General features: G+C 43.1%; 2 protein-coding genes across 14 annotated transcripts in view; both read right to left on the bottom strand.

The window, feature by feature from the left end:
- The window catches only part of STRIP2 (striatin interacting protein 2), a 49981-nt gene extending 38240 nt beyond the window's left edge, over positions 1 to 11741 (bottom strand). For 8 of the 10 annotated variants that reach the window (XM_029923636.1, XM_029923632.1, XM_029923622.1 and 5 more), the window contains exons 1-4: positions 11563 to 11741; positions 4981 to 5050; positions 2081 to 2155; positions 970 to 1104 (exon numbers count right to left, since the gene is read on the bottom strand). In XM_029923636.1, coding sequence (XP_029779496.1) covers positions 970 to 1104; positions 2081 to 2155; positions 4981 to 5050; positions 11563 to 11691 — 409 coding nt within the window. In that variant the 5' untranslated portion in view covers positions 11692 to 11741. The other 2 variants (XM_029923643.1, XM_029923648.1) reach the window with 2 other exon arrangements.
- A 5136-nt stretch (positions 11742 to 16877) lies between these two features.
- AHCYL2 (adenosylhomocysteinase like 2) overlaps positions 16878 to 26806 on the bottom strand; it is a 168496-nt gene continuing 158567 nt past the window's right edge. For all 4 annotated transcript variants that reach the window (XM_029923693.1, XM_029923692.1, XM_029923707.1 and 1 more), the window contains exons 13-17: positions 23592 to 23690; positions 21923 to 21991; positions 21741 to 21819; positions 20354 to 20474; positions 16878 to 19936 (exon numbers count right to left, since the gene is read on the bottom strand). In XM_029923693.1, coding sequence (XP_029779553.1) covers positions 19930 to 19936; positions 20354 to 20474; positions 21741 to 21819; positions 21923 to 21991; positions 23592 to 23690 — 375 coding nt within the window. In that variant the 3' untranslated portion in view covers positions 16878 to 19929. The remainder of the gene's footprint in view (positions 19937 to 20353; positions 20475 to 21740; positions 21820 to 21922; positions 21992 to 23591; positions 23691 to 26806) is intronic.

Raw genomic sequence — 26806 nt, forward strand, 5'->3', positions numbered from 1 at the left:
GTTTTTTAAGTTCACAGCTAGTTGATTCTGTCAACAGTCCTCTTATTATGATTTCAGGGCTTATTTTTACTATTCCAGTTAGGCAATCTCATTTCTCTTTCCAGCACCTGGCTAATAGGTCTCTTCTGAGAAGGTTTCCTCAATTAATCCCACTGAGTTCTGATCATCTCCCAAATACCCACTGTATCCACTCTTGCTGCTATGCTGGCTTGAACCTTCTAACAGCAAATAAGAAATAATGCAGAGTCCATCCTCTGTGACTCTGCGGCACTCCACTGCCTCCCTTCGGTGGAGGCCAGTGACATAGCTGATGATGATGCTGGTGGTGCATCATCAACTCTAGCCACAGACTCTTTTGCTAATTCTACACATATGATTACAGCCCAGGGGAAGGAAAAAACAACTCTATAAGAAATCTTGGCATGCCTGGTAAGATAAAGGCCAATTCCAAGGGATCCAGAATAGGATCCACCTCTATCTCCTTTTTTTTTTTTTTAATTTTTTTTAATGTTTTATTTGTTTTTGGTACAGAGAGAGACAGAGCATGAGAGGGGGAGGGGCAGAGAGAGAAGGAGACACAGAACCAGAAGCAGGCTCCAGACTCTGAGCTAGCTGTCAACACAGAGCCCGACGTGGGGCTCGAACCCACGAATGTGAGATCTGACCTGAGCCGAAGTCGGAGGCTCAACCGACTGAGCCACCCAGCTGCCCCCCACCTCTATCTCCTTAACATCCTCATAAGCATCATATTACTTCTTTTTTCTTTTCTTTTCTTTTCTTTTCTTTTCTTTCTTTCTTTCTTTCTTTTTTTTTTTTTTTAGCACAAGATCACTTCTAGCACTTGATAAGATCTGTCTTTGAGAGGCAGGGACCTCGATTTCTCAGCATGGCTTGCCATATCGTAGTCCTGATAACAACATTTCCCCCCTGGTTTTCACCCATTTCAAGCTGGCAAAGGTGGTCACTTGCCTTGGGCCAGGTAGAGAACAGCCCGGGCCACCTTCAGTCGCCGTTCCCTACTGACCACCTCCAGTCGGTCTAGGAGCCCCATCACATAGGCCTTCTGAGCATCTTCCTCCAATTCCAGCCACTCCCTGCCCTGCACTGGGGACAGAAGGCCATACAGATCCAGCGTCAATTTCTGCCTCCCCTTCCTGGAAAGGCTCCTAATAGCATTTCCATCTCTGATCCCAGCCCCCAACAAATTCTCTTAAAAACTTTCCTTATTTAGCTGAAAAGGAATAAGAGATTGGAAAAGTAAAGAACCCAAAAAGTTCTGGCTGAACCCACTCTGCAGCCTTATCTTCCTCCATATTCCCTCCATTCTCCACAAAGTCTATTCTGTCCCATCTCTGCCTTTTCAAGGAGTTCCCTCTCTCTCCCCACCTATCCAATTCCTATGCATCATTATAGGTCCAATACTAAATGACCTCTTTCTCACTAGTGCTCCAGCCAGCTCTGTCCCCTAAAATCTTTTTTACTTCTCTTATGATACTTACCACTTTCCTCTTGGCTTCAGTTTTGTGATGTGCACACCTCCACTCTGCCACTGGACTATAATCTCTTTGAAGATACTGCAAATTCACATTCACCCCTGCCCCCTGCATCTCCGGCACAAAATAGTACTTACCACACATCTGTTGAGTTGAAAATTGAATTCACGGACTAAGTAAGGAAATGGAGGTCTGAGAGGATCACAGTGTGGGCACATGAAATTACTATTAGATGTTATTAGGAGTGAGGCAGAGTTGGTGTCAGGGGTTGAACGTTAAGGTCAAGGACTACACTAGGCACAGGGTTTTACCAGGTAGCCGGGCACCTGCCCAGTCCACATCCCTCTGCTCTCTGGGCCCTTTACATCAGTGAAAGGGACCCAGCTCAGGCTTCTCTCACTTCCATTCTATGGCCCCTCCACTTGAGATATAGGAAACTCTGTGTCCCGTATGCAAGAAGGAATAAAGAAGTTATATGAGCATGGAGAGGATGAAGAAGGTTCATATTTTGTTTTGGGCTTTTCTAGATTAGTCTGGGATATCATGGAAAGAAAAGCAGGTTTCTATGAATAAGAATCTGGGATCACCTTGAGTCTTGAAATCTTCTTCAAAGCACCTCCTGTTAGTGGTGAATTCCAAATTTTCAGTGTAGCTATACAATTCTGTGGCAGAAAAGATAGGACAGAGTCACAAACATTCAGCAGACCCTTATAAAAGGTGCCTGAAGTGGAGAGGGTGGCACGAAAGAGCTAAAGCTTCCAACACATTCCTGTGTCCAATTCAATCCAGAGCCAGCTTCCCCCCTTTTGGAGCAGTTAAAAATAGCCACTTGTGTCCCTGGGTGATTAAACCATCAAACCTGTCCTCCTCCTGCCAGCTGGCTGCTACAGCAAGGAAGGCAGTCTTCAACACTTGGTGAGGGCCAGGAGGAGGGTTGGAGCAGAGAGGGCTAAATGTCATCACCCCCGTTTCTTAGGGCTGCATCCCCTTCTGCTTGTTAACCCAGACTGATGCTGTCCTGTCTCTAGGGAAGAGAAGGGCAACACAACGCCTGAAATTTAGAGGCAAGATCCTCGGGCTATTCAAGGAGCCAGAGTAAACGCTGGAGAGTATGTTAGATGGCCCTGTGGGGTTAAAGCCAGTTGATTCTCTCCCTACTGAGTTTCCTCGAAGGGTACTGAGTTTAGGTTCCTGCCCATGGCCACTCAGGTAGAGACAGCATCAAACCACTTAGAATTAGCTACTGTTGCCAAAGAGGGGCTGCTTATGCCCAAGAAAATCTAACTTTATTAACAATAGTCTCTAAATACAAAATGCAGAGAGCTTGAGAAATAAAAATGCCTTCTCCTACACACACGCTCCAGGACATTAGACTAGTACCTTCATCTTATAGCGGATGAAGAATTGAAGCTGAGAAGTCAACAGGTGATAGAACAGATTTCTTCAAAACTCTGTTCCCTGAGACCCTTGCTGGAAATTTAACTAGGTCACAGATAATTCACAAAGAGAAAAATCCCTTATGTTCTCAGTCTAATGGTTGAGAAACACCTTGTCCGGGAGGCAGGGCTTTTGAGTCCTGGGTTCCAGAATCCTGGACTGACCAGAAGCAAATCCAAGCCCTGACTCTGATATTCTTCAGTGCTCAGTGGGTAGTGTGCATAGATGTTTTTATTTTTATTTTTTTTTTAATTTTTAACGGTATAGATGTTTTTAAAGTGCACAGCACAAACCCAGTCAGAAAACAGAGCAAGGCTGTGAGGTACTACACTTTTTGTATTTTATTGTTAAATTTTAGATTATGAACTTTCATAAACAGATAAAAACAGAATACATATGAGATACCTTTGTATCTTCTACCCAGATTAAACAAATGTTATACTTGTCATATCTGCTTCAGACATCTAAAGTCCCCCCGCCGCCCCTTCCAGTCTATCTTACACCCCTCTCTAGAGATAACCATTTTAATGAAATTGGTATGGATGCTTCACATGCCTATTTTTCTACTTTTACTACACACCTATATACCTGTAAACAACATGATATGTTCTGTTTCGAAAGTTTTTATCCAAACAGGATATTATATATATTATTTTTTCTAAAAATCACTTTTTAGTATGTCCTTCAATAATTTTTTACATGACAGTTTGACGAACACATCCGTTTACTTAACTGACACTGTTCTCAATCAAGTGTGCAACTAGACTTCCCAGAAACATCTTTTAGGTTTATGTGTTTAAGCAGTTTTCTGGATGCACGTGTAAATTATTTTGTCATTGTTCCTTTCCCCACTCAACATTGTGCTTTTAATTTACCGATATCAAAACATATTGACACAGATCAACTATTTTAACATCTGTATGGTAGCCTACTATATTGAAATACTACAGTTCATCCATTCTCCTAAGTTGTTTTCAATTTTTTCACAATGGCCACAATACATATTTTTATTCGTGTTTTCTTGTGCCCAAGCGTTCTTTAAAAGATACATCTAGAATCACTGGGTCATAATATGTGTGCATCTTCAACTTTGCTAGAAATGACCAAAGTGCTTTCCAATTTTATGCTCTGTCTCTCATGCCAATTAGCGTATAAAAGTACTTATTTCTCTGTATCCTCACCAACTTCAGGTTTTTAAGTTTTGCAATCTGATGAATGTGAAATATCTCATTATTTTAATTTGTTTTTCATTTACTAATGTAGTTGAACATCTTTTCATATATTTATTGACCATATGGTTTTCTATTCTCTGAATTCCTATTCATATTCTGACTACTTGTCTGTTCCTCTCTTCTCTCTCTATACACACAAAGACATATGCATACATGAATGAAATATATTTATTTATATACTTTGGAATTCTCATCCTTTGTTGGTTATTAAACTCAGCTATTTCTGTCACTCATCACAAAAATTTATTCCCTGTGCTTATTCACAAGAACTTCTTTAAAATTGCTTGTCTCTTTTCTCTGAAAAAGCATGTCTCAAAGCGTCACTTCCATGTGACAGAATATTTAATTTTCACACCATCTCCACCCAAGGCTCGTTTATTAATAACTGGTATTCATAGCACGTGTAACATGGAGGCTCTTAATGTGAGGGGATCACACTTAGCCTAAGCTAAAACTTCAGACAGAGAGACAAAAAGGGAGACGGTGGCAGAAAGAAGGGGGCATGTATGCAAAGATATGAGTGAATATAAGAGGAGAAACAAGAGGAGGAGGTAAAAGATGGAAAGAAAAAGGATTTGAGAGTACACCAAAAAGGAATAAAGAAGGATGCGCAGAAAAGAGTGATAGAATGAAAGTGGAGAATACTGTAGCCAGAGGAGAATTCACAGAAAGAAATGTAAAAGCACAGGTATTTACTGCTGGAGGTTGGAGAGAGAAGGGAATGTGGAGAATAGATAAGCTGCCAGGAGAGATCACAGACCCAGGCCCTCTCCTCTGGGCTGTCCTTCCGCTCTCCACAGCCCATCTCCATCTCGTACCTGACAACTCTGCTGCGTGCCCATCTGCATCTCCATACTCAAATTCCAGAGTGGGGCAGTCCACAGAGCCCTGCAATGGAGAAGTTCTTTGCAGTAACTTGGGAAAAGGGACGAAAAAGGAAATTATACTCTCATTTAATCTTCTTCCTCTCTTGGAGGCCAACATTAGATCGGGGAGGCAGCGAGGAGAATTCCATCTGGGCCTTTAATCCAAGAAGTACCCTCCTCCAAGCCAAAATGTGAGGCTCAGTGCAGGGCAGGGTTGAAGATTCCTATACAGAATCAGAAACTCTGAGTAAAGGGCTACGATCATAAACAGATATGAAAGCTATGAAATCGGTGCCTGTATCTGACCTACATAAACACAGACCAGAAGAGCTTCTAGCTGATCTCTAGAAAAATGAGATGGACAAAAACAAAAGAGGTGAGCTGGATTCTAATATTAGCTCTGTCATTAATCCATTGTGTGATTTTGGGCCAATCTTGTTCTTTGGATCATAGTTCCTCATTTACAAAAGGAGGTCCCTCAGCTCTAGTGTTCCACAATTTTAGGATTATCAAATAAGGTAGTATTTCTACTCCAAGTTATATTAAAGCTAGATTTCATATGTTGTTGTAGGTATAATGTTATAATCATATATAAAAAAATATCTTAATGCAATCCCATCCCCTAACCTCTCTAAGCATTTTGGAGTATTTCCTACCAGTATACATTAATACATATAAGTTAAAAATTTTTTGAATCTCAAAAAAAAATATTTTGAGTCTCATCTGTCACACATGGAGATCTTGAGCAAGTTACTTATCTCCCTGTGCCCCAGTGTAATAGAAAAAATGTCTTTGCCTCCTGGGCCCTTTGTGCTCTGGTCCAGGCACAGAGCTCCTAAAACCTTTGAAATTTCCTGATAAAAGTGTCTATAATTTAAAAGCCCCTGTCAACAATACTAGAGTTTATGCTAGTGAGGTGATTCCTGGTGAGCCTTTAGGAGTTTCAAAGGAGCATGGGAATGGGCCAACCTCTAGAGAAGAGAGGAGGCTGAAGATTAAGTTCAACTACCGCCAATGGTTTAATCAACCAAGACAGCCCCTATGCCTAATGGTTTAAAAAACCATGCCTAGGTAATGCAACTCTGCATAAAAGCCCTGAAACAATGAGGTCTGAAAATACCAAAGTGCTAGGAGGGTGATACCCAGAGGGCATGGAAGCTTTGTACCATTTTACCCCCATATCTTGTCTTTGTCTCTCCTTCATTCTTGAATTGTATCCTTTATATTAAAATTGTAATCATAAACAGAGCAGTTTTTTTTTATTCTGTGAGTCATTGTTGCAAATTATGGAATCAGGAGATGGCAGCGGGTGGGTTGGATGGGGGTGGTCACGGAACCTCTGAATCTGCAGTTGGCCAGGTAGAGTGAGTGCGTGTAGCCTGGGGGCCCCAGATGTGACTGGCATCTGAAGTGGGGACAGTCTTATGGGACTGGCCCTTAATTTGTGAGGTTTGTGCTAACTATAGATAGTATCAGAACTGAATTAGTGTCAGGGAATTATTGGAAAACGACTTGCTCAGTTTTCTCATCTGTAAAATGAGGATAATTCATAGGGTTATTATAAGCAATAGATGAATTAACTGGGGAAAAAAGCACTTAGCACATTACCTAGCACTTGGTAGCACCATGTAGGTTTTTCTACTACTTAGCATTTTACTTCCTGTACTCAGAATTTTAATATTATAAAGGCATTTTTCTCATATTGTTATGACTATCATTTTAAACAGCTAAGTGCACAGCAAAGCAGGCAGATAACTGGTTTACTTAACCAGTTCTCTATTGTTGATCATTTTTCTTTACTACAAACATAAAACTGTAATATACCTATAGTTTTTTTCATATTTAGGATCTTTCCTAAGGATAGATTCTTTTTTTGTTTTCCAAAAACATTTTATCAATTTACACTGCCAACAATGCAAATCATGTTTAAACCCACTAGTGCAAATATTTACAAATACTTCTGGGTTACAGAAACCAGTAAGAAAAAAAAAAAGTGGAGGGTGAGAATGACATTGGGTAGTTAACGTTTTAGTCTGATCAGTAGACTTAAAAAAAACATTTTAAAAATACTTATTTCAAAAAAGAGCAATTTAAAACCCCCAAAATGAGAATACAACGTTAGAATAAAAGTCATTAAAAATAATTTTTCTGGGGCGCCTGGGTGGCTCAGTCGGTTAAGCCTCCGGCTTCGGCTCAGGTCAGATCTCATGTTCGTGGGTTCGAGCCCCGCGTCAGGCTCTGTGCTAACAGCTAGCTCAGAACCTGGAGCCTTCTTCCAGTTCTGTGTCTCCTTCTCTCTGCCCCTCCCCCTCTCATGCTCTGTCTCTCTCTGTATTAAAAATAAATAAAAACATTAAAAAAAATTAAAAAAAAATTTTCCAAGTTTTTTGATTGTAAATAAAAGAATAAATAAATTTTACATCATGTTCCAACACACACAAAACCAGAACAAAAGTTTTTAAGAAAAGAATGCCACCAATACTAGGTGATGTAGATATTTTTTATTATTCTATTTCTTTAAAAAATGTTGGTTGTTGGTCTCAACTCACAGTTTGAAAAATACTGTTTTAAATTGCATACATCCTGCGGCGGGACCAAGGGCCAGCATCCCAGTGACAAGATGTTGCATGTCCCCTGCTTTGATGTGACTAGAGGGGTAGTCACCTCTGTGCTCTTTCACCTGAAAACCCAAAACCTCGCCTTATGTTGGACAGACCTGAATGAGGTTCACTGAGAAACTCTCACAGCCCAGGGGAGGCTCAGGAGAACTGCCTCGGGGGAGATGCAGCGTGGCCAGGCCAGGCCTGAGAAGGACTCCCAGGGAACAGAGTCTTGAGTGAGTCAAAGGACCAGTGCTGCTTCCATGGTTTGGCTAAATGCACTGTGGAAACCGGAAAGGCTGGCATCGGGGGAAGCTGAGCACGGGGTACAGGAGCCCTCTGGACCATCTCTGCAACTTTTCTATAAACCTAAAATCACTCCAAAAGTAAAAAGTTTAGTAAATAAGTAAATAAACAAACAAAGCACATACATCCTTTTATTTATTTATTTATTTACTTATTTACTTATTTATTGTGTAAGCTCTTCACCTAACATGGGGCTTGAACTCATGACCCTGTGAGATCAAGAGCCGCAAGATCTACCAACAAAGCTCACCAGATTCCCCAAATTGAACACATCCTTTAAATTTATTGTATTGAACTATATTTGAAAAACTTACTTCAATGCCCTGAATTTTCTTCCTTTTGCCACAAACCAGTAAAACTTTGTCAAGGACTTTGGGAGCCAATTAAGCCAGGGGATCGGGCTGAAAGAGGCCTGAGGTGAATCATTTGGTTGAGAATTTCCTTTTTCTTTTAAATATTTAAAAATGTTTATTTTGAGAGAGTGTGTGGGCACATGAGGGGGAGGGACAGAGAGAGGGAGAGAGTCCCAAGCAGGCTTCTTTCTGTCAGTGTGGCAGCTGGGCTCAGTTTCTAAACCATGAGATCATGACATGAGTGGAAATCAAGAGTCAGACGCTTAACCGAATGCGCCACCCAGGTGCCCTAACAATCTTCTTCTTTTTTTTTTTTAATATTTTTATTTATTTTTGAAAGAGAGAGAAAGTGTGAGTAGGAGAGGGTCAGAGAGAGAGGGAGACACGGAATATGAAGACAGGCTCCAGGCTCTGAGCTAGCTGTCAGCACAGAGCCCGACGCGGGGCTCGAACCCACGAACCGTGAGATCATGACCTGAGCCGAAGCTGGACACTTAACCGACTGATCCACCAGGCGCCCCAACAATCTTCTTATTAAGCAAACAATTATTCTCTAGTTTCCTATTTTCATTGGGATGTTCATACACTAAACCATTGGGAGAGAATAGGTCAACCAGCGTCCCCACAGGCACAATGATGGATGAGGAGGCTCTCTTGAATTGTGCCAACATAATTCTCTTCCAGAGATTCCTTTAGAAGCTCAAGAGAGGGGGGAAAAATAAACCATCTCCCCCGAGGACTCTTTCACAAGATAGCAAAAGGAGGGAAGGAAGGAAAGGCAGATAGTCAGCCGAGTCTGGGAATATACTGACAGGTACAAAGCAGCTTTCCTGCTGCAGTGGAAGGTGGAGGAAAGCTAATCTTTCCAGCCAGCCTGTTGGCAGGCAGTGAGCCCAGATGGAGAGGATCACTGCAGTTGTCCATTTGCAAGCATAAAAAGTACAGCTGCAGACGACCAGGAGGTAAAACTGTGGGGCAGGTGGAAAGCTCTGAGTCTCTGGATACCAGACTCACTGGCAAAAGGAAAGTACTACCAGAGCCCTTTTCCTCCTGGAAGACTTGATAGGCAGGGAAAAGCCCTCCTACATCAGGAGTTTTAATTCTTCCAAAGAACATATCATTCTGAAGCTAATTATTCTATTTACTTGCATATTGTCTCTCCACCCTGGCTAGAATGTTCGCTCCATGGAAAAAGACTTTGTCTTGTTCACTACTGCATCCCTAGCACCTAGGCTGGGCATGTAGAAAGGACTCAATAATTTTTGAAACAATGACCTACCCCCTCCTCCCCCAAAAAATTTAAGCAAAAACAATGTTGCTTTGGGGGAAGGAGGTCTAGTGTGCCCTAAAAGGCCAGATCCATAGTGAGGCAGGGAGGGAGATGATGTGGATAGAACCCTTTATCTACCAAGACAGTAGAGCTGAGCTCTGTCTCTGAAAGATGGTGTGACTTTGGACTAGTCTTTTCATCTCCACTTCCTGCTTTTAAAAAATGGGATGGGGGCGCCTGGGTGGCTCAGTCGGTTAAGTGTCCACCTTCGGCTCAGGTCACGATCTCATAGTTCATGGGTTTGAGTCCCATGTCGGGCTCTGTGCTGACAGCTAGCTCAGAGCCTGAAGCCTGTCTTCGGATTCTGTGTCTCCCTCTCTCTCTGACCCTCCCCTGCTCATGCTGTCCCTCTCTCTCTCTCTCGAAAATAAATAAAACATTAAAAAAAATGGGATGGATTCCTACTATTCTGTATCAAAATGAAAAACATACATTAACTCCCTCTGGAAACTGCGATGTACTATTCAAATGGTAAACCGACTGGGACAAGTAAGACCTGGCTTCTACTACCAGCTCTGGCCCTATGAGCTACTAGGTCCTGACCAATTACATGCCCTTTGCCTGCACTGAATTAAACATCTGACAATGGTCTCATATGACTTTATCACAACCTTCTGAGGTAGGTAGCATTAACCTCCTTTACAGAAGAAGAAACTGAAGCTCAGAGAGGTTTGGCAACGTGCCAAAATTCACCCAGAAAGTAAGTGATAGGGCTAGGATTCAAAACGGTCTGGATGGGGGCACCTGGGTGGCTCAGTCAGTTGAGCATCCAACTTCAGCTCAGGTCATGATCTCAAGGTTCATGAGTTTGAGCCCCGCGTCCGGCTCTGTGCTGACAGCTAGCTCAGAGCCTGGAGCCTGTCTTCATATTCCGTGTCTCCCTCTCTCTCTGACCCTCCCCTACTCAACTCTGCCTCTCTCTTTTTCAAAAATAAATAAACATTAAAAAACAAACAAAACCTGGTCTGGATGACCCCCAAGCTTAGTACTCCCTGGCCACTATGCCAGATGCATGATCTTGGGGAAGGTACTTCTGTCTCTTAACCTCTGTGAGAGAAAGGGTTTAAGCAGATGATGGCTACAGTCCCTTTCACACCTGACATTTTGTGGTCTATTCTCCTGATCCCCACTCAGATCCAATTCTACTCTTGGCTAGTTAATGGACACTGACTGGATGAGAGAGTAGGAGACTAATATTACACTTCTTTCACCCTCCTAGTTAGGATTCCTTTTCAGAAGAAGGGGAGGTAATCCAAACATTCATATTCCTATCTGTGGGTTTGTATCCTGAGCAGTTCCATGCCCCTCGACCCCCCACCCCGGGCTGAAGCCTCCTATTGACCCTTAGTGGTAGGGGTCTTGATTTCCGTGAAAGGCACTCCCTAAATGGCCTGCAAACACATGGGGGCAGAGGAAGCCCAGAAGTCACTGGGCACATCTAGGTCGGCTCGCTAGCCCGGGGCAGGGGAGTGGGGGGAGAGCGGCTGCCCCCCACGCCGGCCCCGGTCCACTGCGGCGGAGCTCTCGCCCCTCACCCTCAGGCCAGTCACTGAACCTCTACGCGCCCGTTTCTTCCGTAAATCTAAAACCCGAATCCCCACTTAAAGGGGCTGCAGAGATTAAGTGCGATAAATATTTGAAAAGTATCAGGTATGGTCTCTATTGCGCTACATCTACGCGTCCCCAGAGGAGAGGCCAGAGGGCTAAGAAGCCCCCGACTAGGGGACATGGCAGAGAGGGGTCAGGGGCTGCAAAGTCCAAGTCCGGGCTGCAAAGTCCAAGTCCAGGCTACGGCAGACCTCGAAGACGCCCGCTCCCAGGGGTGGAGTCCCCGAGCGCGCCGGGGGCTCCGGAAGGGGAGGGGGACTGGGCCGAATCACCTCAGCCACCGCTTCCCGCCCGCGGGCGTTTCCCGGCCCCAACCGAAGCTCCCTGGGTTCCTCACCTCCGACTCCCGCCGCTGGCTTCTGAATGCTTCCCGGCCCTTGGGCGCCGTCTGCTTCCCTTTGCCGCCGCCGTTGCCGTTGCCATTGGTGGACACGCTTCCGGCCCCGGGCGCCGCGGGGTCCTCCATGCCACCCTACTCAGCGGCTACCTCGGCCGCTCAGCGATCTCTGCCCGGGGCGACCCCGCCGCCGCCGCGCGCTGGGATCCAGGCCCCACCCTCCCCGTAGCTATTGGCTGCGGCCGAGCTCCGCAGCCCCGCCCCGCATCGTGATTGGTTGTTCGGCCGTTCGAAGCGGGACTTGGAGGAGGTGCGGGGGCTCATTCACGGGATGCCCCCCCTTCTATTTTTTTAAGTCCTGCGGCATTGCTGGTGGCTTTAGGCTAACGGGGAAGGCTCCCGGCTCTACCTCCCGAATTCTGGGCCTAGAGCTTTGGCGGGTTATCTTTTTGCTTCTCACTCAGCACTCACCCCTCCCAAATAGCGACCTTTTCGGGGAGCTCTAGTCTCCGCCTCCTGCTCCACTGCAGTCTAGATTTCCCCATTACCATAGATGTCTATCCTAGCTCCCGCATTACGCCCCTAGTCCCGATTCAGTCGTAGGGGAGGCATGGTACCGAGAGGCAAATAGATATGCGCTCTCAGAACTCATCCCGCCTGGAGGACTTGACTGGGGAAATGGTGGGTTGAGGGGTGGAGTGGGGCGTTTTCACTCACTGAAATTGGCTGGTGCCCTTCAGGGCTGCTTCTGGTCATCTGCCTTTCACTGCTGAAGTAGGGCATCTTCCTCAAGAGTGAGCTAGGGAGAAACGTTGAATGGAGAGCAAACCCCCGTGTGCTCCCTAGTACGTTCCTTCCTTCCCCTAAGATCCTTCCAGAGGGCTTGATACAAAGGAGGCTATGTGGTCAACTAATTTATCTAAAAAGTTGTTTACAGTAAATAGTCCCAAACAAGCAGCCTGAGGGGAATGAGTGGGATCAAATGAGTGGGATTGGGGGAACTGCTGAACTGCCACTTTGTTCCAGGCATTGCACTAGAAACTTTCCAGACATCATATGCTGCTTCTTTCTGACAGGTTGTTTCCACTAATCCTGTATTACTGTTGAGAAAATCAGGACTCAGAGATTACTCCTTGCAGTTCCCAAGGTATGGCGTTCTATCTTGTCTAAGTGTATTTGCTGTTCTTCCAGGAAAAACTTTCTGCTCTTCTTCTTGGCTAACTTTTATTGTTCCATAAACATTCTATTTCATTATTACCCCTTCTTCCAGAATGCCTTCCTTTTGGCAGTGTTCAACCCACTCAAGCTGTGTGGGTGTCATGCCAAGTCTGCTTGGATTCAAAATTCTTGTATTTTCTACTATATCCCCAAAGCAAGAGGCTTAAAAGAATTACTACTCCCCCTTCCTATATTTCACAAACAACTCTGTCTCTTTCTTAACCATATTTCTCCCTCAGAGTTTCCTCTGCTAGTCAGTAGGTAACAGGTGAAGGCAGAGTTGAGAGAACTCCTTGGAGCTTTTCTCAGTTACTCTCTCTTCTGTCCCCCACATCTCCTTACTGTAACTCACACAACCGTTTTCCCTTTCCTCTCCCACTCCCACCCCTTCTCCCCAACATGTGTAGAAGTTTCTTGAAAGTAGGGCCAAGTTTTGTTCATTTTGTATACCTCATATATGTATGTTTAACACAAGATTTCTGGAATAGTGTCTGAAAAATTTGTTGTGGGGAGCTGCTCCATGCATTGTGGGATGTTTTGCAGAGTCCCTGGCCTCTCCCTACTGGTGCCAGTAGTACCCTCCCCCAAGCTGTGACAACCAAAAATGTCTCCAAATATGGCAAAACGTGTTTTTCTTTTTTCCTGAGGGACAATATCTTCTGCAGTTGAGACCTACTGATTTAACAGAATTGAAATGACCTGAATTTCCAAGAAAGTCCATGGCTTGAGGCCTCAACTATTTGATTTTTGGAAATTTTTTTAAGGGTATAATTTGTTAAACTCTGAAAGATTCACACTCTGCTTTAAAATTCACAACCCACGCCTAGCTCATCACTGCTGCAGGGTGGTAAACCTGCCACTGCACAGCCCATTAGGGTTTCTTAATAAAAGAATTAATTATTGTCTTCCTCTTCCCAACTCCTGTCCTCCTAAGCAGTCTGAATTCGAAGATTGATAGGCCCAGAACTTCACTGTCTCTTCCGTGAGCTTAGTCAATAATCAGGATCCCCGAACACTGGTGACAGATAGGAGTGGCCAGTTTTGAGGCTTTGTTCCTTTTCCAGTGTATACTTCGGGCAAAGGAAGAAAGCGTCAAACTGGCTTCAATTGGAAGGACTGAGGACTCATCTCAAGTCCTCTCTGGCCTCTATGCAAAGCTAATTGCTAAGCCTAGAGCTCCATCTGGCTTCACTTTCAGAGAAGGGGTTTGAAAACCTGGTGTTCTGGAGATTGCAGAGAATCAACACAAGAGACCTCAATCCTTTATCTTCTCCACACCCTGTGCAATGGGAGACAGAAAAGATCAGACATCTGTCTGCTCATTATAGGCCCACTTTCAGAACCGGTCATAAGGAAGAAGGTATCTGGAAACAACTCCTCGAAGAAGTAACAAGAAACCATGGATGAACTGAAAACTTCGAGACTGTAGGCCAGGGACTTAGCACACACTGAACTTCTTTTAGCTTATTTGTCTACAAAGATGTGCTAGCCATCAACCATTGACCACAGAGGGCTACTAAAGCCTATTATACCATTGACCACATATACCTGAGGGCTAATTAGTCAGGGGCTGGTCTACAAGTTTTTCTGTCTTACAGAGATGGCTCCAGTGCTGAATTATTTTTAAGCTAACACTACCACTTTTCCATGTCCCCAGACTCTGGCATTTTGGGGCTGCTGGCAGAGGTATAAATAGGTCTAATTACAAGGACCGAACGTATCCCTTTCCCCACGTAAGCATGGAGGTCAGATACTTGATTAAATAGACAGCACCTGTTACAGAGCTTAAAAATAAGATGCAGAGGGGCGCCTTGGGTGGCTTAGTTGGTTAAGTGTCTGACTTCGGCTAAGGTCACAATCCCATGGTTTGTGGGTTCAAGCCCTGCATCTGGCTCTGTACTGACAGCTCAGAGCCTGGACCCTGCTTTGGATTCTGTCTCTCTCTCTCTCTGCCCCTCCCCTGCTCATGCTTGGTCTCACTCTCAAAATAACCAAACACTTAAAAAAAACATCAGGTGCAGAAAGTCTTACAATATCTAATTTTTGAGGGCATTGGGCAGCCAGAATGATGTGGTAGAAAAAGGACAGAATAGCTTCCTCTCCCATCAGTGCTGCACATGTGGGTACAATGAGGCAACAGAGGCTTTAGGACCCTGGACTGAGATGAGGAATTGTGTTTGTGTAACACACAGTGTGTGCCAGATCTTTAAATCCTTACCCTAGGAGATAAGCATTACCCATTTCACAGGCAAAAAAACCAAGGCTCTGAGTCATTGTATAATATTGGTCAAATTATACAACTTGTAAATGGGACAGCTAGTCAAGTGAGCCACAAGCTAGAGAAATCGCACAGCAGTGCATCGTCAGGGCTTACCCTATGAGTCTGAAACTAAGACCCAGGCACCCAAGCTCCCATCTTTCACAGAAGAGGAACCAAGCCCTGCTGTCGGGGGGGGGGGGGGGGTGACACCTGCCAGCTGGCTCATAGGTTTCCTTGCTAGCCACTGCATTCTCCTTCTCCTCAACTGGAGTGGCACAAGCTTTGAGCCATTACCAACTGCCTGGACTGCTTTAGCCCTTAGTTTAGGTGAACAGAAATCAAAGTAGCAGAAGGTCCTAAGAGGGAAGAAAACATCTTACATACAGGAAGAACTAGTTTTGTTTGTCAACTAAGAGAGGTGGCTGTTAGAAAGCTGCTCAGAAATGGCCACTCTACTGGTAGTTGAGGAAGAAGAGGCAGTTGGATTCACCTTTTAGTTTCTGATTTAGTCAGGCAAAAGCTGACTTGGAAACAAATGTCTGTCAGATTAATTTATTTCTTCTCTTTGGTTGGATGTAGTCAAGTTCTGGGTGTCAGGACCCTTTAATTCCAAACCATGGGTGCTGGCTTCTTGTGCTGTCCAGCTAAGGGCAGCACACAGCGGGCTTGGGGGACCTAGAACCACACTTTAGTTTCTCTATACTTTTCAATTCCCCAGTGTGATGGTTCTGAGAAAGCAGGCTCTTTTTTCTTTTATAGTTTATTGTCCAGCTGGTTTCCATATAACACCCAGCGCTCATCCCAACAAGTGTCCACCTCCATACCCTCACCCATTTTCCCCTCTCCCCCACCCCCACCAACCCTCAGTTTGTTCTCAGTATTTAAGAGTCTCTTATGGTTTGCCTCCCTCCCTCTTCCTAACTATTTTCCCCCTCCTCCTTCTCCATGGTTTGCTGTAAGTTTCTCCTGTTCCACATATGAGTGAAAACATATGGTATCTGTCCTTCTCTGCCTGACTTATTTCACTTAGCACGACACCCTCGAGGTCCATTCACTTTGCTACAAATGGCCATATTTCATTCTTTCTCATTGCCATGTAGTACTCCATTGTATATATACCACATCTTCTTGATCCATTCATCAGATGATGGACATTTAGGCTCTTTCCATGATTTGGCTATTGTATAAAGTGCCGCTATGAACATTGGGGTACATGTGCCCCTATGCGTCAGCACTTCTGAATCCCTTGCGTAAATTCCTAGCAGTACTATTGCTGGGTCGTAGGGTAGTTCTATTATTAATTTTTTGAGGAACCTCCACACTGTTCTCCAGAGCGACTGCACCAGTTTACATTGCCACCAACAGTGTAGGAGGGTGCCCATCTCTCCACACCCTCGCCAGCATCTATAGCCTCTTGATTTGTTCACTTTAGCCACTCTGACTGGCGTGAGGTGGTATCTCAGTGTGGATTTGACTTGTATTTCCCTGATGATGAGTGACGTTGAGCATCGTTTCATGTGTCTGTTGGCCATCTGGATGTCCTCTTTGGACAAGTGTCTGTTCATGTCTTCTGTCCATTTCTTCACTGGATTATTTGTTTGGGAAAGCAGGTTCTTTACACACATAACTAGGGGGCGGGTTGGGGGGAAGATATTAGTGGAATGGCCTACCATGGAATAAGGGTCCCAAGGCTAAGGCCATTCAAATATGCTATTGGTAACCACTTCAACTTTTCACATCTTTGCCCTGCAGCAGGTTCTCCAGCCTATTGCCAAGAAACATTGCTGATCTTTGAATTCCTAGTACACAACAGCAAGCAATACTCTCAAGATAAGAATCCATTTTAGGAATATTTTATTTATCTTTTGAGATTACATAGTCATTATTGCTGATCTAATACAATCACTTAGACATAAAGATTTCCAAGAGCCTCTCAGAAATGGTGATCCTTAGAGGTTTTATTTCCTTTCAGTAAGATGACAATGAGAACTAGGTGATTATATATATAATATATATATTATATATATATATATATAGTTTAGTTTATTCTCTACATATAATTTGCTGGTGTTGCCTATTTTCTTTCCATAATTTTCCTTTATTAAAAAAGCTTAATGCAACAATGCATTTTGATTTCTTTTTTTTAAAACCATGACAAAGTTAATTTTGAGAAAACCACAGGAGCAGCAATTTCAGATCTGTTCAGAGAAAAGCCAAGCAGCAAAAAAGCTTTGCAGGAGTATGTGGCCATGGGGAGCCGTGCTCATATGGGAGGGTAGGTTGAGGAGGTAGGAGGGCAGATAGAAGGTAGACCAGATACCTTTTTTCTTTTTTAATGAGAAACAAAACAAAACAAAACAAAACAAAACCCTGAATTTCCATTAAGAAGGCAAAAGAGACCTTGAAAACTAACAGAAATTCATTGCAGAGAAAATGGTAAGTATCCCCACCAGCCAGGGCCATATACAAACAGATAATTAGTCTTCTTTCCTATGCTTCAAGATATTTAGGATGCATCTAAGGTGAGAGCTTGAGGGAAGAAGAGACATTTGTTCTGATTCCAAAAGTAAAGGGAATAATGACCGAATTCCAACACTAAGGTAGAACCCAAATACTCAGGAGGCCTGGGCCTCTTTCTTCTTAACGGCTGATGACATGGGGTCCCCAGTGAGAAAGGAAAGGAGGTCATCTGAAACTCAGATGCAAAGATCTCACCATGGGCAGCAACACTGGCAACCAAACTTAGAGGCCCAAAGGTGGCTCCATTTTTATTTGGGATGGGTCTCTTCACTATAACAAGGCAGGGTGTGCTTGGTCAGGATCAGTACACAGTAATACTGCTCCCTAGAGAACTAGGCTTTACTGAGAGACAGAAAGTTACGGTTTTTGGCTTATGAACGTAACAGGCTAGAGTCCAGATATCTACCTAATGGAACCTGCCCTTGATATAAGTTACAAAGATCTGCATTCAATGAACTAATACAACAGAGATGCAATTAATACAAAACTCAGAACTGGGTAGGCAAAAGGAAGAACAGAGTGGCCTAGTAGAATTTTCAGCATTTACAATCTTCCTCAATATAGCCATATACATGACACTTTTCTGGTATGTGCTAAGACATAAAGCCTCTGAGGAACCACACTCTCTAGGCGGAGACTGTATACTATTTAATGAAACAGCCATTTATCCAAAGCCCACCTCTCTACCTCCAGAGGAAGGTCACTTCCAGACTAGCTCTGAAAGTGTATGTGAAGGCCAGGGGAAGTTGAACAAAGTGGAGGTAGGATAGACGAATCAGAGTGGGAAGGTTATAGTGCTCCTAGGTGGTCTGGTGGTGGTTCCTTGAGTCACCTTGGTCTTGAGACTGTGAGGCAGACCAGGGTAGGAAAAAAATAATGGGAAAACAAACAAACATGAGAGTGTTAAAGAAGGTTGTCAGAGGGGAAAGGGACTCACTTCATTCAAGATTTCTAGGGCCACTCCAGACTTTAACTCTTAGAACAAGTCTGGCCCCAGTGAAACCCTTGAAACTGACAGGTCAGTCTCCAAAAGGTATCCAATTCTTATGTGGGACATAAAATTTCAGGCTGCTTGCATTACTAGTTTTTTGTAATGTTGGAATTACTCAAGAAACTACCTCTGAATTATAGAATCTTAAGACGGAAGACGCAAGAACATAAAAATATATCCCAGCAGAGAAGAAATACCAGATTAAATCGTAGAGATATCAGATCTCAGTTTCATCAATGGCAATGGCCAAAGAAATGAAATGCCTGATGGGGTTCAAACTAGTCAAACTAGTTTGGACACAGTTCACAGTGTCATCTCTGTATAGCTTAGCCAGTTTAGCTGCAGAGCCCTTCCCAGGAGACAAATCAATACGTTCTGCTTCTTTAGAATGTCAAGCTGTGGGCCTGAGTGACCCGTCCCGCTTCCAGAGCCCTACACCCCCCAAATCCACTGGAACGTACATCTTTCCTTGCTTAGTTTCAAAGGCAGTTTTAGGCAATAAGAGGAAATTTCAGGAAGCAGAGTTTCTCTCCTTTTCTGAGACAGTGCCAGTCTAGAGGGAACTTCCTGGGAAACTGTCCAGTTAAATGACAAGTAAAACTATGGGCTCCAGTGGGGCTAGCCCCCACTTCCTGAGGAGAGGTTAGTTGGGTTAGAAAGATGGCAAAACAAATGTCTGACAAATACCAGAGCTGCTAGGAAATAATGGAGGCACATCCCTCTTGGAACCAGAAAGTGTTAAAATAGACATGACTATTCAAGGAAGAAAGGAGTCCTGGGTAAGGAAGGAGACTCCAAGTAAGCATAGGCATAGCTACATTCTTGGTGTAGCCTGACAAAGCTATAACATATAATCCTTCCTTCCAAGTCATTTTATAAAGAAGGCAGTGATTGTGATGGTCAAGGCTGGGAACCCAGGCCATGTTAACTCGGTAGCTTCCAAAAGGCCTAACCTCGGGAAGGGCCAAAGCTGAGAAAGGCAGCTGCTGAAAAGTTATTCTAAAAACCCCAGGGAACAAGGAGTCTGGGGTCCCTGGACTAACTCCTGAACCTGGACAAGAAACAAATGACCATTGCTGAGGATTCCAAGTCAAAGGGGAATGATGCAAAAAATGCACTGGGAAGGATTACCCCATTTCTTTCCTTCCTCAGCCTGTCCTTTGTGGCTCTCACAGCCCTCGGGGCAGTAACCACACTCTGGGCCAAGGCAACAGGCACAGGATTCTAGGTTTTAATAAATAAATAACCTAACATATAGGGTGAGCACGGCGGGCAGCTGATTGGAGAAGCAGCTTGCTGAGTTCTTTCCTGTATAGGAGTGGAGAAAAGACTTGGAGTTCTATTCCTTAAAAGTTCTTCTGGCTTGAATTACAGGAACTTAATACCTAGAGGGAGAAAGAAAGATGAGACTGTGATGTTATCAGCTTGTGAGGATGCTGGGATGTCAAGAGCCCACCTAAAGGTACAGCAGGGGGACAGGGACTTTTCTGGAATGGATGGTGAGGGTAAATACTTGTGGTGCTTTTTCACATCAATAAAAATGACCAATATTTCTCCATAAAAAGGTAAAAATAATATTAAGAAGATGAAATGGAGAAAGGCAAATTCAGAAAAAGGAACACTATTTAATGTCTAGAGAAAGCCTCAAAGAGTCCTTTGGGGGTGGTCCTGAGGGGGAGTGGGTTTATTTTCTGAGTTCACGTAAATGTAGTAAACGTTGTAAAGACCAATTCCAGTGCAGAAAGCTCTTTATTACCTGGGTTTCCCTGTTTGGGGGTGGGAGGGGGAGGGGGGCAAGGCACCTGTAGTAATTAGGCTTGAAAGGCCCATTCTTGTTGAGTCCCAGATACTTGGCCTGTTCATCTGTCAGCTCTGTCAGGTGGGCATCAAAGGTGGGCAGGTGTAGGCTTGCCACATACTCATCTGGAACAGACCAGAGAAGTCCTGATATAAACATTCATACCTCTTGTTTGGCTGTTCTCTCCAGGCTATGCCTTAAAAAGTTGGAAGACACCTTCTAATTCTCAGAGCTGAAAGATAAATGCTCAGCTTTGGCTCACTGGCCCAGAATTCTAAGGAGTGGTTGCTTGAGCTCCAAGCCCAGTGTTTTTCAAACCCGTAACACTTCTCTCTTACCAGCTTACTCATCCTTGAATCTTTCCTTCTCCCAGGAAAGGTAAGGGAGACATGAAAGAAGCAAAAATTCTTAGGGTCCAAAAGAAGGATGGGATAGCAAGGGACTAAAAAATGGGAAACTGCAACTTTAGTTCTGCCTTAGACTCTGTACTGGTTTACTCAGAAAAACTAACAACTGAGGAAACTGGAAAGGAAGGTCTAAGAATGATAATACACTGTTTTCTTTGCTTTTAGTATCCTTAGTTATGGGTTCTGTTTACATTCTATTACTTGAATACATATTATTCAGAGTTGTATGTCATTTTTCTAAGTATTTGTTTGGTCTTCCTAACTTCATTATATATTCAGCCAAAATATAGACTGTTCTATTTCTTTTATATCCTTCAAAGGATATATTAAAGGAAAACTACATCAACTTCTAGCAGTTACTATGCATCTAGTGCTAAAGCAAAACAAAGCTGATTTATTCCCTGATCTGTGTCTGCCTCAGGAGTTTATAACACACTGTATCAGTTCAGGTGCTTGAAGCAGGTTCTTTAAAATTCAAGAGTTTAATGTTTCTCTTATATGAAACACCCATTTAACTAGTCTTAACAGAGGCTATTCAGTCTTTCCTTTGGCCTTGACAATGAGGTCAGAGGTAGAAGATATAGTATGAAAAGTCTTCTTGGGCTGAGAAAAGTCTGGAAGGGGCTATGTAGCAGCCTAGAACTGGAATAAGTCAGATGTCACAAGGTAGAAGATGAGTCCTCTTTCTTAGGGGAAGATTTTTTTCTCCTTTGAGATTCTTGCATAAGATATTTCAAGAGAAAAAATCCTTAAAATTCACAAGTAGGCAAATCAAATCAGAGCAAAATGTAATGATTTCACTAGGACAACTTATGTGGATGATAAATCAACCAGGAATGGAACCTAGGAATCCTAGCTCCTCCTTTATAAGACACATATCTTTTTTTTTTCCCCATCCATAAGAAACTTAGTGCCCCAAACTTCATTTAGCCTCTAACTCTGAACTACTCTGGTAAGGATAAGGATGGAAGAGTGCACGCTTACCCATTTTCTTGGGCAACAGGTAGACATCCTGCTTATAGCGACCCTCAGGAGCATTGTAAAGCTCTATCAAGGCAAGAGCCTAGAAAAGCAGAGAGATGGATGCTGATGTGTCACATCAAGTGAAACCCTGATGGCCTGATGACCCTCTCCAGCCCCCTGCTTTCCCGCTCTGGAGGCCCTACCTGAGTAGTAGCGGTGATTGAGAGCACAAATGTAGGCACTGTGGAGCAGCTTAGGTTCAGCAGACGGCCCTGGAGAGCAAGGGTTAAGACACAGATGAGTTAGGACAAAGTCTCTCCTTGAGTGAAGGACGAGCACATTTCCCAAATACTTCCTAACTAACACTGCTGGACAAAAAGCGGGGTTCAAGAAATAGAAATGAATTGGTTGACATTTAAGTGTACAAATGAATGTACAAAGGAATAGAGATGGTCATGTGATACTGAGGCTTATGCAAAGGAAGGGTATGCTTTTCCTGAATTTTCTACTTTCTGCAACAGAATATCCTCCTTCTTGGGTACTGGCATGCCTTTGAAAGACTATTATACACAAGGATGTAGTCAAGTCCAGGGGTAACCTCTCCAGGTTGTGAGAGGAGGTATCTTTGGACTTAGTAAGCTTTGATGATTTCTGTGCTGCTTCCTCTGTTTGGTTCTCCTGAATTCAAGGTATTTCTAGTGGGTGATTCAGAGAACACAGGGCTGGAGGCTATTGGAGAGAGCTATCCTTTCCTGTTTTGTTTCCTAAGAAGCTTGACCACATTTTTTTGCTCAAACATAGTAGCCAAAAATAACTGTGCTACTTGCTTTTGTCAGCAAAATTACTAGATGGGACCTTCCAGGGCAACTGGAAATAAGTCACCAGACAGCTGGCTGATATAAAAGCAATTAATGAATATTTAACAACCTGCTCATCCCTTCCCTGTACAAGCTCCTTTCGTGTGAAGAAGTAATCCAGTCCCTTTACAGATGCCCTAAAGTATATGAGAAGGCGAGATAAGGTGAAAAAAGGGAAAGAGAACAGTAAGGATACTCAAGCATAAATTTAAGGGTCCCCAGGTGAAGATGGTGTATCTTTTACATTTTCATACTCAGTTTAATTTAAAAAAAGGAAGAAAAACTTACTGAAAATCAAAATTCAAGAAAAGTATTATTATCATTCTTGTTATTTTGGGATCTTTCTCTGAAGGAGAGAAACTGTCAAGGTAGGAACAGGGGGCATCAATATAGCTCTCAGGAACCTAAGACCAGGGAAGAGAAGCTTTCAAGAAAGAAAACACTGACATGGAAGGCTAAGTGGGATGAAAGGGAAGAATAAGTCTGAGCCAAAAGAAGTCAGGACAGGGAAATATTAATCACACAACAAATACATAGCTGGGTACCTACTGCACATCTGGCTCAACTCAAAGGACTGTCCCTCAAAAACATGGAATCTATCTGCAAAGACATGACTTTCCTAGAGCTTGCCTACAACCGTCTTAGGTACAGTCAGGAATATCTGCTTTGTGCTTAATGATTAAGCCATCCCGCAAATGACATTATCTCTGTGTAAGCATCACTCAAAGTGGCATTGGTTCTATGTGTTAATTCTTCCACAATAATAGTCATTATCTGACTCAACCTGTAGATTGACATAGAGAGACAGGATAATTGCTGAAAAGTAAGGAACCAAAATAGTTTCTTAATTGCTGAATGAAAAGACATTTCACAATCATATGTAAAATCCATTGGTAAAGGAGTTAAGCTTGTGCTCAAGAGGAGCTGAAAATGAGAGAACCTGTGGAGGAGGGGGCCTGGATATTGCAGTCTCTCCTGTCAGGGCTGAATTTCTCTTACCAGTCTTAAGTCTTACCTCTGCCAGCAATACTATCCTCTTGCCATCAGGCCATATTACGTGGTCAACTTGGGATCTCACTCGCTCCCAGGTCAGCTCTGGTGTCCGCAGACTCGCCTGGAACACATACAGCAAGTACCTCGTCGGCCATGACTTGTCCCACTTTGTGGATGGAAGATGGCGAAGGGAGCCATTTCAAGTAGCAAGTTGAAAGGAGCAACCAGCATGCCAGATGGAGAATACCTGTCCCAGGTTGGTTAGGACTGTTCCGTTTCAGGGTATTTAATCTTAGGCCCAGCCAGGGAGGGATCACTCAGGATGTCATTCCACACCATATACTGTACGCCCACTCTCTGCTGAGCACAGTAAAAGGTGCTATGGGAAATACAAAAGAAACCAAAGACATGGTTTCTGCCTTCAAAAAGCTCATACTTTAGGTGGGGACACAAAACAATGCATGTGTGAGGAGGAAAAAGCCTCTAAAATACTTATAAAGCAACATGCAAACAAGTGCAAATTAATACAAAGCAAACTGAATACATAAATGCTGAAGAGAAACAGAAAAAAGGAGGATTGAGCTAAGTGAGATTTGTTAGAGAAGGCTGGATGTCCTAAACATAGCATGCCGGGGCCCGAGGTTCTGCCTTCACATCCTCATGTCCCAGGTTCCACGTTCTCAATGGTGGTGGTTCGCCCTAAAGTTACAGAAGCGTTGTGACCTAAGTGCAAATGTGAGGTAGCCTCTAGAGAAATGCTTAATGGTACAGTGAAGCTCCCAACTGCTCACCCTCCTTCCATTTCTGTATATTATGTATTCCGAGAACAAAAGAAGAAATGTTAAGTTTATTAACAGCAGCAATCAAATAAGTGACAGTCACAGGGTTTAGACTTAAGACAACAACTTCCTTCTTCCAATAGGCCATTCCTAAAATAGAAAGGGAATCCATATTCTAAAACCAACCTTTGGCTCAGTTGGTAAAATTGAGAAGATCTGCCAAACAGTATTTTTTAGACAAATAGAGAAACACTTTAGTTATACAACACTCACTTGCTGAGTATATTCTGTATTCTAGGCAATGTAGTAAAAGACACTATTATAGACAAGACTGTGGACCCTCTACTAGATTGTGAGCTATTTATGGACAGGGACTGTATCATCTTTTAATGACCAATCTAGTGGCAAAGAAACATAATTATATTTCAGTATATTCAGGACTGTACTAATGATCCAGACCATTCCTTTAGTAGGTAGGTGGGAAATATAAAATGTCTTGAGATGCTAAGTTTCATAATTTGGTTCAACAGAAAGAGCAATTTGGTAGTAGCTAACAGAATTTTATATGTGACACTGGCATTTTTTTATTGAGATGTTCGAACTTTAAAGTATTTTAGGTTCTGTGTCTCACACTCATAACTTTCCAGAGGACAAGCAATCTTAGTGATTGGCAGTAAAGAGGAGACACCATGATAAAAGGAGTCTCCTGTCTTAGGATACGGTGGAATCAAGGAAGAGACACTTCTTCTGAACATCATAAAATGATCGATGCTTTGTTGAGGCAGTGTGCTGGAGCACTGGAATGGCTGTGGTGCCGGAAAAAGACCGGAGGGTCAGTTTAAAACAGGGTTCAAAGAGACACTAAGTTAAATTATCTCTAACACTGCCCAGGCAGCTCCAATAACCTAGTAAGTTTATCTGGCAGTGACAGTTCTTGAGAGAAGGATTTCCTATGGCCAGCCCAGTTTTGTAAGGCATCAAATTGTCTTCTGTTGATTTACAATCACTAAGGAATCCACCAGGAAAAAGGTTCCTTACAGAGACTATGTTCCCAACAAAGTGTATATCTTGCTGTAAATTACCATGCACAAACTGGTATTATATGATTTTGGATAGTATACATCAAAAATTTTTTTTTTTTAGGAAAACAACTGTGGTTCTAGTTGAGCAAAGTGCAGAGTCAATAGCAAGACTCAGGTTCTAATTCTTTTGCTGGCAAAAACTTTTAAAGCACGTGTACATCATAGTTTAGCCACTTGAAGTGTGACGCTTATGATCATAAAGGTCGTCTATGTGATGCATATGGGTAAGCAGGTCTGTTTTCAAGAGAAAACGAAACATATGAAAGAAAGACATGGCCAAAAGGCAGCTAAGAGCACAATCCTATCACAGGTTCCCTAAGTATTCACAGCATTAATATACAGGAAAAAATGCAGTTTTCTAAATGACCAACTCTTGTGATGAGCTATCCCTTCCTAGAAATGCAGCAGTGAACATGTCAAGGTTAGGTAAAACTATACATTCTTACAAACAAAACAAAACAGAACACCTTTACATGTTTGATTGCTAAAAATATCTGGATAAAAATTTACTGAATCATTCTCCTATGCAGTTTCACTGAGATAACATAGAGATTCTTCTCTTTTTTCACTCTCTGCATCCAAGGCATTCAGCAAATCCCACTGGTCCTATGTTCACAATCTATTACCTTTATTGCTGACCCATGGCATCCAAGCTACCACCCTCTATCACTGGAAATACTAAAAGAGCCTCTGTTGTTCCTATCACTACTCAAGCTCCAGAAGTGTTTTCTTTATCCCATGCCAGAATAATCTGTTAAAAAAAGTCAGATTTTTTCAGTTACCTGGTCAAACCTTTCTAATTGGAATGCTACTTTTTTTTTTTTTTAAGTAATCTTTACATCCAACATGGGGCTTGAACTCACAACCCCAAAATCAAGACTCACATGCTCTACTGACTGAGCCAGCTACGTGCCGCTGGAATGGCTTCCAATGGCTTCCACTAAACCCAGAATAAAATCTGAAGTTTTTATTGTGGCCTACAAAGGCCTACATAACCCACTGCCCTCCTTCAGCTGCTTCTTGTTCTCATCCCTTTGCCCATCCTGCTCTTGCCATCATGGCCTCTTTTCTGTTCCTCATACATCAAGCATGTTTCTAATTCAGCGTCTTTTTACTCACCATTCTCTCTGAATAGAATGCTCAGATGCCTTGTTCCTTCCGTTCACTCAGGTTTTTGTTCCAATGTTATCTCCTCAAGGAGACCTTCCTTGATCACCTTGACTAAACTAGCATCTTCAGTGTCCTCACCCTGCTGTTTTTCTTTCATACTAGGCACTGACAAAACTATCTGTTTATTGTCTGTGCCCCACACTAGAATATAAGTACCACGAGAGCAGCAATGTTGTTCACTATTTCTCCAGCCAATAAACACTCAA

This window comes from Suricata suricatta, chromosome 2, assembly GCF_006229205.1.
Source record: "Suricata suricatta isolate VVHF042 chromosome 2, meerkat_22Aug2017_6uvM2_HiC, whole genome shotgun sequence".
Taxonomy (NCBI): domain Eukaryota; kingdom Metazoa; phylum Chordata; class Mammalia; order Carnivora; family Herpestidae; genus Suricata; species Suricata suricatta.